Source organism: Symphalangus syndactylus, chromosome 19 (genome assembly GCF_028878055.3).
Source record: "Symphalangus syndactylus isolate Jambi chromosome 19, NHGRI_mSymSyn1-v2.1_pri, whole genome shotgun sequence".
In the NCBI taxonomy this organism is placed as follows: Eukaryota; Metazoa; Chordata; class Mammalia; order Primates; family Hylobatidae; genus Symphalangus; species Symphalangus syndactylus.
In genome coordinates, this window is record NC_072434.2 from 36,568,469 (window position 1) to 36,585,514 (window position 17,046).

Here is a 17,046-nt window from a genome sequence, read left to right on the forward strand (position 1 = left end):
AGTTATAGAATTTTTTTTGTCATGTATTATATGGCAACATTATTTTGAAAAAAGCGGTTGATTTGTTTATAAAACACTGTTGCTTCCCAGCTAAGATTATAGATTATAATTGCCGTTGATACAATTTTCATAATTCTTTTTTATTTAGTAAATGTCAAAAATTTAAAATTCCTGAGGAGATTAGCCTAGAGCATGGGCTCTAGAGTCATGTTTCCTGGATTCAAATTCTGTGTCTGCTCCTTACTACCTCTCTAAGCCCCGTGTCCTTAAAAATGGTGCCTACTTCAGAGGATTCCTGTTAGAATCAACAAGAGGATGTGACTACAAGTTTTGAACAAGGTAAGCACGCAGTACTCTTAGTTACTATTGTTATTTTTGTCTGTGTTTTATATGGTGAGTATTCATTTTTTTCTTTTGATCATTTTTGAGGTAAAGAATCATTAACTCACTCTTTTTTTTTGAGCCAGAATCTCCCTCTGTCACCCAGGTTGGAGTGCAGTGGCACGATCTCGGCTCACTGCAACCTCTCCCTCCAGGGTTCAAGCAATTCTCTGGCCTCAGCCTCCCGAGTAGCTGAGATTACAGGCACCCGCCACCATGCCTGGCTAATTAACTCATTCTTTTATCACTGGCCATCATTCATTTATTCAATAAACATGTACTGAAAGCCTATTTGCCAGGCATTGTGCTGAGTGCTGAGAGCATATAGAGAAAAGATATTCTTTCTAGTCTCAAGGAGCTCATAGTCCACTGATAAGACAGACTTGTGCTAGAGCGTACCTATAGAACTAACGTGTACTAATATGGGAGCATAAATAATAGTAATAATAGATCAAACAAAAGCATGCCACTGGAAATGGAGAGGAAAAGGAAGACATATCCAAGAATTATTAAGAAAGTAGAAATGATAGAACTTTGTTACAGATTGGTATGGGTTAAAGGGAAGAACTCATGACTACAGGGTTTTGATTTGGACAATATGGTATATTTGAGCAATGCAATAGCACAGAACAGGTAGAAAAGATTTGTGGATAGGGAGTAAGGAATGATAATTTGCATCCATTTAGGACTGTTGAGGTATCTGTAAGACATTCATATAGAGATGTCTACATGACAGAGATATTCATATCTAGCACTCAGAATAAAGATGAGCAAGAAATATATATGTGTGAGTCTTTCATAGTGAATATGATTGTTTCAGAAGAGAGTCTAAAATGAGAAGAGGGCCAAAGACAGAAACAATTGCAAAAGCATTATTTAAGAGATAGACAGAAGACAAGCTTATAAAGATACTAAGAACAAATCACTGAGGTAGGAAGAAAATCAGGATAAAAATGGTATTCTGGTAACCAAAAAGGAAGGAAGGAGATGTTAACAGTGTCTACAGTGAATGACAATGGCTGGAGTAAAGTCCTTGGAAAGATTGTAAAAGGAACTGCATGCAACTGCTGGCAGAGTGTTTACGTCTATATTGGTCTACAGTGCCAAGAAAGATGATAGAATATGACAGACTTCATTGGGAAGAAGAGAGTTGAACTGGATTTTCAAAAATAGGTAAGGTTATTTGAACAGAGAGGAGAGGGGAGAACACTTGGAGAGAAAGACACAACATGGAGATGGAGTTAGCTCTTTTTCTTTTTCAAGACAACAGAATAGAAAGGATGGTTCACCCTGAAGAGTAACAGCATACAGGGTTGTAAACATTGGTTCAAATCTTAAAATAAGCAAGGTTTTCATTTAAATAAGAAAGCAAAGGGGACAGCATATACATTCTTGAGAAGGAGCATGATGGGATGAGAGTAGTGTTTTAGTGACATTGAACTGAAAGGTGGAATGATTTGTTCAGTGAGAGGTAATAGCAGATAATTCAAGGTGGTGGCTGCATATTTTAGGCTGAGAAGTGTATCTAGAATAAATAGAATACAAATAAGACAAAAATAGAACAAAAATGTGTTTTGCCGTGATATTAATATGTTAGTTTTTTCTGCAAAGGTATCCATGACATGTTGTCTTTTAAAAAAGTAATTCCTTCATGTGAGGTTTGACTCTCTTAGCAAGTGTCATATAAAGCATTACTCTGACTTATGCTCATCACCCTACACAATGCCTTCTAACTGATGTTTATATTAACCTCACTCTAGAAACTTTCAGGGCCAGTGCTTTTATCTCTCTCCTAGTTTCCTGATTACATTATGTATTCAATAAACTGTTGCTGCATAAAGTAAATACCTCAGGTTTATCCCTCAACACTAAGTGACAACATGACTAAGCTTGTCTGCTCGTATTAAAATGGCTAAATTATCAAATAAACTCAGAACCTTAATTTAGATACCATACTTGAACATTCCCAATTGCATATAAACTATAAATTAATACAATAAAATTCCACATGTACATACTTCAATTGAATTAATTTCATCATTCACATAATAATTAAATATGAACACTTTAAATAAAAATATCACTTCTGGTATTTTAATCCTAATTTGAACCAAATTATATTTTTGACTAATATGCCTCACTTACTAAAATGAATTTATTGTCAATATGTGCAGATGAGCTGCTCTAATGTAGCTTTTCTTAAACTGGGTCAGTGGATTGTGTAGTGTCCTACCTACGTTCACTCAACATTTATTTGGAAAATGTGGCATATAATATTCTCCCCTTGTTGAGCCATAATTCACATCAACATATTAACATTTCTGGAAAATCTGCAGTAAAGAAATTTGGTATGCCTAAGGAGGGCTGAGCACATAGTAACTGTTCTTCATATATGTAATAAATAAAAGAACTCTGTTGAATTAATTTTTTCTCAGATTTGTTTGAACATAGAGCCCTATTTTTTCCTAATGACATCCCATGTTATCATTTGATAGATATGTTCTTTAGTGAAACGTTGTATTAGATACTTACTAAATGTCTATCATCTATTCGAGTCTTACAGAATTATATAGTTTGGCAAACAGCTAACTAATCTAGAGCATCTCTCAATAGTGATGAAGAAAATGTAAACTCACCCTATTAAATACTGAGCCTAGTCACAAAATGACTTGACTTGCTTAAATTCTCAACCCAGAGACATTGTCTTTGGGTCAGCCCCTTAAGTGGTTCTGTAAACTCTCCAGTGGGCCATTGGAGTATTTTATGTTTATCCAATTATGGATGCTCTGTTTTCCAATGACTCTTACTGAAGGGCTGCCTGATGAGCATGAGGATCTCACCCAGAACGTTTAGTTATTTCATGAAAGATTACAGCCATCAAGCTGGAGCACTTTTGAGCTCCTTTAGTCTTTATTTTTAATAAATATCTTAAAGTGCCATAAATGGCAGTCTTTTTAAGCATGTTGGAATAACTGTGGTGAATTGTAAGAAGGGGCACTCCATTGAATATGTTGTAATTAAAAAGCTCTGCCACCTTTATAGCAGCATGATTTATAATCCTTTCGGTATATACCCAGTAATGGGATTGCTGGGTCAAATGGTGTTTCTAGTTCTAGATCCCTGAGGAATCGCCACACTGACTTCCACAATGGTTCAACTAGTATTCAAGACTTGGAACCAACCCAAATGTCCAACAATGATAGACTGGATTAAGAAAATGTGGCACATATACACCAGGGAATACTGTGCAGCTATAAAAAATGATGAGTTCATGCCCTTTGTAGGGACATGGATGAAGCTGGAAACCATCATTCTCAGCAAACTATCGCAAGAACAAAAAACCAAACACCACATGTTCTCACTCATAGGTGGGAATTTGAACAATGAGAACACATAGACACAGGAAGGGGAACATCACACACCAGGGCCTGTTGTGGGGTGGGGGGAGGGATAGCATTTGGAGATATACCTAATGTTAAATGATGAGTTAATGTGTGCAGCACACCAACATGGCACATGTATACATATGTAACTAACCTGCACGTTGTGCGCATGTACCCCAAAACTTAAAGTATAATAAAAAGCTCTGCCACCAATCAATTGCACTCTTGTACTATATATGTTAGATAAAATAGAGAAAAATATCTGTGTCTTGTCAGTTTTATATATGATGACAACTGCTCCATCAGCAGCAGAAAACTAAATTAGACATACTCTGAGAGCTACCACTAATGAACTTGCTATAGAGTTAAAGAAAATAAATACTCTTTATTAGGTAATATTTCCTAAATCAAGTGTTTAATTAGTTTCATTAAGCAGCTTACTGTGCAGAGTCAGACTCATGCTGCGCTCCACCACCCCAGCTTCATTGGTAGCTACACATGTATAGTCACCGGCATCTTCATTCTATGGAAATAAGCAGGGTTTTTACAAAAATATGAGCCTACAGAGCAGGGCAATCACTTTTTTCACCATGATGCTAGTTTATTTGAAATTTCATTTTTGAGAAGGAATTTTAATGGAAATAAGAAAACCTACATATGTCTAACCTCTTAAATAGATTTAAAGGAGGGAGGAGGAGGAAGAGAAAGAGGAGGGGGAAGGGAGAAAACAAATTCCAAGCCTAAACTTTCTCAAAATAGCCTATCATTGATCTCTGGGAATACTAACTGGTAAGAAACCAGAGCAAAAATTATGTTATTTTATGATCATCTATCTGGAATTATCTTACTAAAGAGAAATACTAATGCTATACTTACAGATATCTTAAAAAGCATTAAAATAATCAGGACAAATTAACAAATACTGAGTCCTTTCTAATGGGGATTATTAAAACTACATTCAGCTGGACCTTTGTCTAGAGAGTTTGAAATTTAGGAAAGAAAGTGAAAAACTTATTTACTTATAATAATAAATCACAGATTTTAGGTCACATTATATACATATATGTATGTGTCTGTGTGTGTAAATTTATGTAGGACTGCACTAAATAAATTCAATTTGGTGACTAGAGGCACAGATTTCGCTGAAGGTCTTGTGAATGGAAGAATTCAGGTCTCCTTCACAAACAGTAAGTCAGTAAAGGGGAACTGATTTGCAGGTAGTAGATTGGGAGAAGGAAAAATAAATGTTGGTTTAGATGTTTAATTTGAGGTTTCAGTGTATTATCCAAACAGAAGTTCCTAGTCAACAGCTGGAAATGGAATTTGGAAGAGTTTCAGCATTGGAGATACTACAGTTTTAGGAATCTTAAATTGCATGATGAAAAAAATTAGTATTAACATTGGTATTAGAAGTACCAAGGACTTCAGAAATAGTAATAGAGGAAAAGGGAAAAGTGGTAATGAAGAAGGCTGAGCCATATTAGTATTATGACACATAAAGTAGAAATAATTTCATAATAGAAGGAACAATCAACAAATGACATCTAATGTTGAAGTAAAATCAATGAGACTAAAAGACTAAGACGTCCACTGGATTGGGTAATTAGATAGTATATTTTAATTATTTCAATTACTTAAACAATGACAGCACATAAGTGGTCTCACCAAATGTGATTTAACAAATTAATGTGTATTCTAGTTGAGACATTTTTGGATAAAATATTTCACTTTGGGGTAATTTGACCCCAAAATTAGAATAATAAACCAAAGCACCACTCATTTTCTGAATTACTGAACTTTGGAAAAGCCTAATATAGTTATCAGCTTACTAGGAAATCTACTCTATAATTTATATGTAACTGTGTTTGTAATTCTTCAATTTCCTTGTCCTAAAACAGATCTGAGGAAGTTATCTCCAAATGTTAATTAGTAAGTCAATGATAAGGAACAAGGCAGCCACATTATCTCACTGCACTTATTTGAAAGGGCTAAAATATCTATTTCAATCCTTGTTTCAGTTTTTTAAAAGGAGTTATTTGATTCAGATTTTATGAAATAAATAAGAATGTAAGAGAAATGTTTCTTATCTATGGCACTCATAGATGGGGGTGGGGGTTTAAAGGTGCATCAATCATTCCGGTGTGACTTACAACAGTGCCATAGATGGCCAGGGAGCCATTGCCCAGTTGTCGGATTCTGTGGCTAATTTCAATATCCACTCCCTTTCTGTTCCACTGGATGGTTGGGGTGGGTTCTCCTTTCACCTCACAATTCAGGATTGCATTCCCACCAAGTGGTTCAATCCAATTAGAAGGATAATCACCTTTGAAGACTGGAGGTTCTGGAAAACAACATAAGACAGGTACAAAGTAAAAGTAAGTGCTGATAATTTCTTTGTGATCTTTGACCTATTTGGAAAAATAATTTAGTAAAGGGGGGAGTAAAGCCACCTTAAAACCTCATGAAATTTCCAGAATCAACTCTTCATGCTAAATCACCAGATAATTTTGTCAATTTCAATATTCTAAGGGGATGATTCCACTTTGTGTGAAATGATCTCTTCTTATCTACTTTTGAGTTGAATGTTCATAATTTTTTTCTCATGAATTTGTATATCTGTGAAATAGGACTGAGTGGATTAGAAACTTGAAGTTATATTTTATTACTATAAAATAAGCAAAACTTGAACCATTCATTATGAATGCATTATAAATTAAAAATGGAGCGCTTTTACCTACCTTTCACATAAACAAATCCAATTGCCTTCACAAAGCCAACGCTGTTCTCTGCAGTGCACACATAAGTACCTGAATCCTCTTTTGACACTCTTTCAATAACAAGTTCACTGTGTCCATTCACACTGTCAAAGTGGGCTGAGGGAAACAAGAAACAACACAAGTGCCTCTCAGTAACCTAGGAAAAATTTCACGACAGCTCAGTATTTTGCACATTAGATTTATGAGTTGGTCAGCAATTGAACCAGAGAGATGACATTGGAGAAGAGAGCCTTTTCCACAGATTTCTTCATCTGAGCTATTTACTATGTCTATAGACACTTGTTTGAAGAACAAAAAACAGCAGAAGGAACAGGAAAAGGGAATGAAAACAAACATCTTTTAAAAATTATTTTAGGTTTAAAGTAAACCTTTCATCTAAATGTGTTGCTTAAAGCTGGCTCGTAGTCTCTCTGAGTTTCAAAAATATTTCATTGAGAAATATTACATTTTCCATTTCATTTATCTCACTACCACTTTTCCTCCCAAACAATTTACATCAAACACATGAAAACCTTTTCAGCTTATAATTCAACTGACTTGGCAGGTCAAAGGGGAAAATTATGAAAACGTATGCTAGTTAGGTAATAACAACAACATAGTCAAATTCGTAATAATTTAAACTTCTCTATAAATCATAAATGGTGATTATATATTTACAAAGGCAGATATTTAAAAATTTATGATAGTAATACAAAATTTATATTATAATGTATAACATTTAGAAGAAAATAAAAGGTAAACATGCTAATCCTAAAACAACTAAGACTAAATAAAATTCTGACTAAACCAGTCCGTATCTAAATACTTGTTTACCTTGCATGCTCTCCTCATTCAAGTTTTTTTTTTTAATCTTTTACTGCTAAATATTAAGTGGAAAATTAAGCTTTAAAAGTACATTTACATTACTGCACTTTCAGAAAACACTACTGCACTTTTTTTTTTTTTTTTTTTTTTTTTTTTTTTGAGACGGAGTCTTGCTGTCGCCCGGGCTGGAGTGCAGTGGCGCGATCTCGGCTCACTGCAAGCTCCGCCTCCCGGGTTCACACCATTCTCCTGCCTCGGCCTCACCAGTAGCTGGGACTACAGGCGCCCGCCACCACGCCCAGCTAATTTTTTGTATTTTTAGTAGAGACGGGGTTTCACCATGGTCTTGATCTCCTCACCTCGTACTGCACTTTCAGAAAACAATATAGATCAGATTTTTTAGTGTTTGTTTTTTCTTAGTGAGATGTATTGTTATTAAGGTCATGCAGTTGATAAATTCCAGTCATTAACATAACTCTTTATAATAGAAAAAAACTCTCAACCTTATTACTACTTTTCTAGCAAGACACTTAGTAAATGCTAACAGTGTAATACTTCAGAACTCAATTTTGGGATAGGACAATTTCTCAGTATTGACAGTCTTTATGCTGATGACAAAGTCTAACAAATAGGTAGATATTTGTTCACCCAGGGATGGGTGCTCCTGGGTTCCAGACATGACCTTAACTTGTGGTATACACAGTGACTAGAAATTTTCTACATAAATTAATCTACACCATAATAGAGGTTGAGGCAAACAGTGAGAAGTAGAATTCTTCTCTGTAAAATTAAGTGAATCTTTAGGACTCCAACAGTGGCCATCTTAATCTATTGATCAGTGATGAAGGGGGTCCAGCTGGGATAAGTTTAGGCGCCTATATAAACATACTGCCTTCTCATGGGGTAAGGGGAATTATATTTAGGTTAAAAAAGATACTTATAACCTGCAATATATGGCCCTGTGATCAACTTATGCTTCCAAAAGAAGGAACAAAACATATATATTGGGTAGAGGGTGAAATCCAAGCAGAGGCACACATTTTACAGAATTTAAAGCAATCAATTCTTGTTACTTTTCAATTTTCACAGCTGGAGGAAATAGAGCTTGGTCTAGAGTTCTACATATGTGTATTTATTCACCTCTTGAGAATTAAATGACCAACCTGGGATAATATTGTTATTGAAGGTCCATGTTAATTTGGGCAATGGAATACCAGTAGCTTTACAGCTTAATCGTAGCTGTTCTCCTTTATTTAATGACACGTCTCCAGGAAGTTCAGTAAAAGTGGGGAGAACATGCACAGTCAGGCTGACAGTGTGTGTATCTTCACCTGCAGCATTGTTAGCAACACAGGTATAGAAGCCAGAATCCTCCAGCTAAAATAAAAGTAACATTTAAAATTTCATAATCATCCATCATAGTACATAAAATACATCACATTGCATAGCTAGGCCCTCAAGAAACTCTCTTATCCAAAGACAATTTAAATTTCCATCTTTTAGTCTTAACCATCAGGTTAGCTTTTGCATAACATAATTTAAAATGTATAGAAGTTTAAACATAAGCCCATACCTTTCGGAACAATAATCATTTTACAGTGGTAAGATTTCAGAAAACTGTAGATTCTGTGGTTTGCTAGATATCAAGTGTATTGCTGCTATGCATTGCACAAATAAAGAGCAAACAATCCCAAAAGCTGACAGCATCTTGACAGCATAGTTGGCTCTCTGAGTAAGGTGGTACCAAAGATCACCAAAACTATCAGAGGAAATAGTAAGAGAAAGGGCACTATTACCTACAATTCTGAGGCCTCACTTGCTAAATTCAATGGCCAGCTCTTGTCACTCATCTTTCTTGATGCATTTGTAGCACCTGACACAATTATGAGTCCTTTCTATGCGAAACCACATTTACATGGCTTCCAGGACACTATGCTCTCCTAGTTTCCCTCCTATCTCACTGGTTGCTGCTTCTCCAACGTTTCTCGGGGCTTCTCCTCAACATTAACATTTTAATGTTGGCAAGTGAGAAGGCTCAACCTCTGGTCCTCTTTTCTTCTATATCTGTACTCAATTTTTTGGTGATCTCATATAGTTATATGGCTTTAAATATCAACTATATGCTGATGACTATCAGTATCTCCAACCCAAATATTGATACTTTCTTACAAACTCAAAGTCTATTGAACTTCTTATTCTAACTCTTTGCTCTGATGCCTAAGATATGTCTCACATTCATGCCCCAAAACTGAGCTCCCAATTCCTTCCAATGGCCTCTTCCTGTACCACCTGTAGCACCTGTAGCCTTCACCGTCTCAGCTGATGGCTATTTCACCCTTCCAATTGTTCATGCCTTCAGTCTCAAACATTTGAGTCATTCTTATTTTGTTTCCTCACACCCTACTTGCAATCTATCAGAAAATCCTAGCTTCAAACTATATGCAGAGTCTTACTTCTTGCCTCTTCTCTGCTAACATCCTGCTTTGAGTTCTACCATTTCTCATCTGCCTCCAGACAGTCTTCCCAACAGGTCTCACTGCTCCTGTCCTTGTCTCCCTACCTCTGATTCTCATCACGACAGCCAACGTAACCCTTTAAAAATGTAAGGCATGTAAGATTACTCACCTGCTCAAAAACCTGGAATGGATTCTGACTTAAGAGTAAAAGGTAAAATTGTTACAATGACCTGTAAGACCCGACATGATTTGGCCTCCATTTATCACTGACGTCTTCCTCCTTTCATTCTTTGCTTTGCTTTCACTGGCTTCCTGTTTTTCAAATACACTGGACATGTTTCCACCTCAAGTTCTTTGCTCTACCTGTTTTTGTTTTTCCCCCTGGTCTGCTCCTCCAATATTTGCTTGGCTAATTCACTTCCTTCAAGTTTTGCTCAAATGTCACCTTCCCAAAGAGAATTTACTCTGACTACCCTATTTACAGCTGTAACCTTCACTGCTCCAACTCCTGACACTCTTTACCCCTCTTATTTTTCATGCCACTTTTTTCTTCTGACTTATTTTCTTCTGACATTATTATTCATTTTTATTGTCTCCTTCCTCTAAATATAAACTCCATGAGGGCAAAGATCTTTGATTCTTTTGTTCCCTGATGTATTCCCAGTGCCTAAACCAGTGCTAGTTGCAGAGAAGGTGTTCGATAAATATTTGTTGAATATTTGAATAGGAATATTCAAATAAGAATATATATGAATATTTATGTTGAATATTAATGACTGCTTGACGGCATTGAGACACATAGACTTTTTTCCTTTTTTAAAAAAGTTTAACATTTTTCCCCTTGGAGCACTAATGAACTGAAAATATAGCATAAAAATTACAATTATTTACTCAAGATACTTCTTATCATTGCCAAATAAGGTTAAGAGCACAGAATATAGCACTGGCACTTAAAATGTTTCCTGATAAACACATATTATTTCCACAAACATAAAATAATTTCAGAAGGAGGGCATTTATGAGTTCCTACTATCTGTTAAATATTATTCTCATTCAAGGGACATAAAATGAAATATGTGTAAAATTAATTTTGTGACCTGATTTTACAAGAATTTTTTTTTAATTATTAAAGAATATACTTCCATGCTAAATTACTAAAAGTACGATGGCAAATTTACAATCTGACTTAACGTATCTGTTCATGTCCGTTAAACTTACCACAACATTTTCTAAAATGAGTTCTCCGTATGGTTCAGCAGTGTATTTTCCTAACAAGTTAGCTAAAAGAACATTGTCTTTTTTCCAGTTAATTGCTGGTGCGGGGATTCCATCAGCTACGCATGGAAGAATGGCTTGTGAATTCTCATTGACCGTGTAGTGTCCTTCTGTACTTCTGATCCTGGGTGGTACTATGAAGAGTTTAAAAAAGAGTCATCCAGGAAGCTGAGTTCAATAATGTCTTTATTCACAATAAAAATTAACACATAAAAAACTCTTCAGGGTAATTTTGCTAGAAATACTAAAAATGAAAATCTATTAAGATATTGATTTGCTTCCTGCTATGAAAGAAATCAGTATTTTTGGTGCTAGCAAGAATCCTGACGTATTTGAACTTACTGAATATATTTACATTTGGTTTCTGAGCAAATGACAGAACTGGGTAGAAGATCTTTAGATTTTATTTGGCTTCCCTGACTTTTCCATCTTTAAGTAAGTTACTTCTGTTTACTGCAGTGAAGTAAAACAAACCAACAACAAAATGAAAAAATGCTTCTGTGGTTGTATAACTGCTATATATTATGAGGATGAACTCATAATAGTCACCATAAAACACTATAAAACACTCACCCAATATTGAATATCACAAAGTGCTGTAGAAAAAGAAATACTTATTGCAGTATTTTACATGTTACAATGAATACAAGTAAACCAGATCAAGACACCTAATTCAGTTTTTATACTGTCAGAGGAAATTTTCATAGTGACTTTATAACTCTGCACAGTACAGTACCAAATACTTCCTGTGACTCAAATTTTTTTCTAACTAGAATTTGGGCAATATAGGGATGAACTGAATATTTTAGTGTAATAAAAATTACTCAATTGGACTTAGAACTAAGATAGTTACTCCTAAATAAAAGACAAAAAGTATTAAGAATTCTCGGCTCAAAAGTAAAAATACACTCCCTTCCCAAGACAATGAATTTGGAATGATTCAAACAAATCAGTAAGAAGTGGACCCATCTTAATGACATTTTAACGAGTGAAAGGAGAACAGTTGGCCTTAGCAAAAATAAAATTGCTATATAAACTTTAATTAGCTGCTTTCAGTTAAATTAACTGCTTTCAATTAAAATAGTTAATTTTTTGTCCCCTATGATTATATGATTAAATATGCAAACATTAAATAATCATAGACACAAACATAGATAACTTGGAAAACACAAAAATTGATTTTGCTCAATGGTACATCATAAATACTCATTTTTAATTAATTCATGCTCTATTTTCATTATCTTCTTTATTTGATTTCCTTGGGTTGCTATTTGTCTTTTGTTAGGGGATACAAACTCGCAGCATTAATTATTTACTTCAGTTCTTTTTCTAAAGGAAAGAATTATTGCTATGACTTTATATTAATTTTAGCTTTGAGCACACACCATACATTTTGATATGTCATGTCTTTATTTTCTAAATAATGTGAAAATAGAAAAATATTCTTTGACCTACTTTTTGGCTGCAAGAGTGTTTAAAGTTGTCTGGGTTTGGGGTTTTCAAAGTTCATTACAAATTTCTAGCTTTATTGCATGGTGGGTAGAAATTATGGTCTATCTTTTTGAAACTTATTAACGATTTCTTTGTTTAGTATATGGTCAATTTTGGTAAATTTTCTACAGACACTTGAGAAGAAGGAGTATTATTTATTTGAAGGCAAATGGATAGTGTATATTGATTAGTTTAATTATATTAACTGAAAGCAGGGGGGTTATTTGGAAAACTCATAAATGATGATTTTTAATTTTGGCTAAATTATTCAACCAAAAATGTTTCCACTCAAAATTGCCTCTGTTACTATGAAGTTACAGAAAATTAAAATACACTTGAAAAATAAAACAGCTTTCACAAATTTCTGAAAAATGAGAAAGCAGAAACTCCTTATTATAATAATTACCTCTGAAAATAGAGGCTGGACTGCAGTTTAATCTGCTATTGTTTCCCACCGCTGATATTAACGTGGATTCTATCCTTAGTCAAAATATACAAGAAAAACTAAAAATATTTCAAATGCTGATTTTTCAGTATTTTGTTGTCTTAATACAAAGGAAAGATATTTTTCTGTTATAAAAATATACATGTAGCTTGTAATCCCCGTGCTTTGGGAGGCCAAGGCGGGCGAATCACGAGGTCAGGAGATCGAGACCACGGTGAAACCCCGTCTCTACTAAAAAATACAAAAAATTAGCCGGGCGTGGTGGCGGGCGCCTGTAGTCCCAGCTACTTGGAGAGGCTGAGGCAGGAGAATGGCGTGAACCCGGGAGGCAGAGCTTGCAGTGAGCCGAGATCGCGCCGCTGCAGTCCAGCCTGGGCGACAGAGTGAGACTCCGTCTCAAAAAAAAAAAAAAAAAAAAAAATATATATATATATATATATACACACATATATATATACACACACACATATATACACATATATATATATACATATATATATATATATACATGTAATATTTTGCCACTTTAATATAATGAATCAAATAGATCTCCTAATTTTCATTAGGGTCAAATCATACAATGTAGGTCATATGATGATTCATTTGAACCAAGATGACTTGAAGCTTGAGAAGTAAAGCAGAAAAGTCACAAAACACAAACAGACTCCTCATAAGCCAACTAATCACAATATGTGAGGGTACCAGCATCACATTAAAAATCCTGGCAATATTAATAAAATCTGTCTTTCTCTCTCACACACCTATGTGCACAAACACACATAAACACAGCCTACAGAAAACAGATTTGAAGTGCACCTACACACCACACCACACCCCCCCACACACTTTGGATTACTGAGTTTAAGGGTTTTTGACTTCCATCAGATTTGCTCTTGGTAGCCTTTTCTCTTTGCCATGGTAGTGCAGCAGACTAAAATAATTCATGTTAACCTACCATGGACGGTGAGCTTGGTGCTTGTGCTGCTTGATCCTGCTACATTGGCTGCCATGCACGTGTAATGACCAGCATCACCAGGCTGGACAAATGCTATTTGCAGAGAGCCAGAGCTGAGGACACGCTGGCGGATAGATTCCACTATTGCACGCGCATCTTTATGCCATGTAATGTCAGGCGGAGGGAGGCCATCTGCTTCACAGGGTAACGTGATGGGCTTGTCCACAGCAATAACATATTCCTTTAGATGGGGGCTAATGACTGGAGGAACTAAAAGATACAAAAAATATAAAGTTCAAACTTTATCTTAGAAGCATGAGTGCGCAAATTACATACTACAGTACTGCTCTAGCAAACATTGATAAGAAACAAAATCCTGACTTCACCATATCATTAGAAAACAAGCACTACACTCTTTCATGGGAACAAAAAAGTATTTGGGTGCACTTCAGAAAACTAGTCCCTAGCTAACCCATAAATGTTAAGTGATAGTCAATTTTAAATGAGGAGATAAACATATATTCATGAGGGCATGCATGTCTAGAAAATTTAAGCTGTATCAACAAAAGTATTTTCTTTGACTTACATAAATTATGTGATTCACTTTAGGTATTTAAACTTCCAAAATGAACGCCAAGTTTCCGAAAATATTCAACTGCTCGGATACTTTTACTTACGTATTTCCATAGAGCTTAGAATACACATATACAGTGGCTACATTTAATAAAGGATTATTTGAACAAATGAATACATAAATTGATCATGGAAAATAATTATATAGGTAAAACTCTTCCCACTTATTTGGAAACCTATAAAAGAGCTTATAATAAGGATTTCCTTTCCAAGTGTTTACAGTAGGCTGATCACCACTTAGGTATTAGCCTGGATATTCTATTCAGTTGTAATGCATTACTATAAAAAGGCATATGAAATAACTGATAATCATATTAAGATTATTTATAGCAACAAAATTATTTGGTTGAATTTGTGCTTACCATTACATTTGTATCCGCAAAGAGACAGTCTATTCAGAATTTTTCATGCCTCTGAGGAAGCAATTATCTCTGGTTGCTTTTGGAATGTTGAAATGCTTTTGGTTGTTTAATGTGTTTCTTTGTCCCTTAATTTCTCTCATGTCAATAATTTCAATCATTTCATGAAGAAACAACTCCTCAAATCTAAAAATATTCTTTTCTACGACCTCTGTGTTGCTGAAACCAGTGAATACTTTTGGGTCCTTATCCTACTTGACTCAATTGCATTTAACAAAGCTGTTCACTCTCTTCTTGAAACACTAACCTTCCCTAGCCTTCATTAAGTTTTCCAACGATATCCCTGCCCTCTCCATTGTATTATTTTCCAATGTCCTCTCCTTTCTCAGACCTCGAAACAATGCACAGCCCCAGGACTTTGTCCTCGCCAATCTTTTCTGTACACATTCTCTTTCCTTAGTGGTCTTATCCAGTCTTGTGAGTTTAACGCTGATTATTTCCAAATTTTTTTATCTTTGACTATGCTTCTCTCATGAGCTCCAAATTCATATATATTCAGCTCTCTACTTGACATCTCCACTAGGATTTCTAATAGTTTCCCATATTTAATATAATTAAACAGAAATCACTGTTTCCTTCTTCCCAGCCCAGTTCTTCCCCTTGCGTTCCAACATGGCACTATCATCTACTCACTAGCTGAAGTCTGAAGCCCAGGAAGCTTCACTAATTTTCTATTCCTCACCTACCAATTCATCAGAAACCCTAACAATTACACCTCCATAAACAACATAAATCCATCAGTTTTCTCATTCACTTCTTCAATTCGTGCTTCCATCTCCACTCTTGGACAATAACACACTACGACTCCAGTCCTGCCCCTTTCTCTAAACCATTACCTAGAGCTGCAGGAGGGGTCTTCCTAAAACCAAATGAGAGTCCTGGGTAAGCCCTTCAAAAGATTTCTTTGCACAGAGAATAAAATCTACATATCCTAGGGTACATCATGCCATCAATGCATGGGCCCTGCCTACTTTTCTGATCTCCCTTATGTTTTGCTTGCCTTGCGCTTGCTCACCACCATCTAGCCACACTGCCATACTTTCTTTTCTCACTCTTTCTTGACTTGGGGTCACTGTACATGCTGTCCTCTCTCCTTTGGACACTCCACCAACCTGCCCATGGCTTATCCTAGCTCATCATTCAGGGGTCACCTTAAATATTACTTCCTCAGAGAAATCTATCCTAACCATTTTCTAAAGTGGTCCCTACATATTCCCATTATTCTTCTCTGTCTCAGTCTTTTGTTTTTCCTCTACATAGCATACATCAGAATTTATCATTATTTCATCTATCTGGTAGTTTAAGATTTTCCTTCTCCATCAGTGTATAAACACCGTAAGAGAAGGATCATGTCTGTAATGTTCAATGTATTTCCAGTTATTAATGTTGAATAAATGTTGACAAATACAAACAAATTAGATTTATAATATGCAGCAAAGTGAGGTTTACTATACTCATGAATCTACCATAGGAAAATTACACTATAAGACATTTAAGCGAATTCAAATTTAGTAGCTTGAAATCTATTTCTGGGTCACTTCTTATTTGCAAAAGCAGTGCATGCAAGATATAAAAATTCTATCAAGAAAATATCAGTTAAATGTGAAAACACAAAAATACCCTGCTTTCTCTTTAGAATAATTTTTTCCATCAGGTTGGTTTAACTGCGATTATGATTTTTTAAGTGGAACGTTATAATTCAGTGTTTTGTAATGTATCCAAGGTAGTATTGTAGAGAGAATGGTTTTAACAATCACATTATACATATGCTATAATGAAATAGAGTATCAAACAGAGGTTCATAGAAGTTCAAAACAGGATTAGATGCCTGTGTTTTCTTATACAAACAATGGCCAACAAAATAAAATAAACTTTCTTCATAAAAGTGATAGAAAAACCAATAGGATAATGCAAACTAAGAATGTTGAGAACTATGGGGGAACAGCAGCATAATCATTTTAGATATATAAATATTTGGTAGACATTGTTACAAATATCTTTGAATTGAAAACACAGATGAATTATTT

General features: G+C 35.1%; 1 protein-coding gene across 1 annotated transcript in view; it reads right to left on the reverse strand.

The window, feature by feature from the left end:
* HMCN1 (hemicentin 1) overlaps positions 1-17,046 on the reverse strand; it is a 438,669-nt gene that overhangs the window by 48,753 nt on the left and 372,870 nt on the right. Inside the window, exons 81-86 of the mRNA XM_055234444.1 lie at positions 13,968-14,237; positions 11,020-11,210; positions 8,509-8,722; positions 6,503-6,637; positions 5,915-6,105; positions 4,206-4,287 (exon numbers count right to left, since the gene is read on the reverse strand). Coding sequence (XP_055090419.1) covers positions 4,206-4,287; positions 5,915-6,105; positions 6,503-6,637; positions 8,509-8,722; positions 11,020-11,210; positions 13,968-14,237 — 1,083 coding nt within the window. The remainder of the gene's footprint in view (positions 1-4,205; positions 4,288-5,914; positions 6,106-6,502; positions 6,638-8,508; positions 8,723-11,019; positions 11,211-13,967; positions 14,238-17,046) is intronic.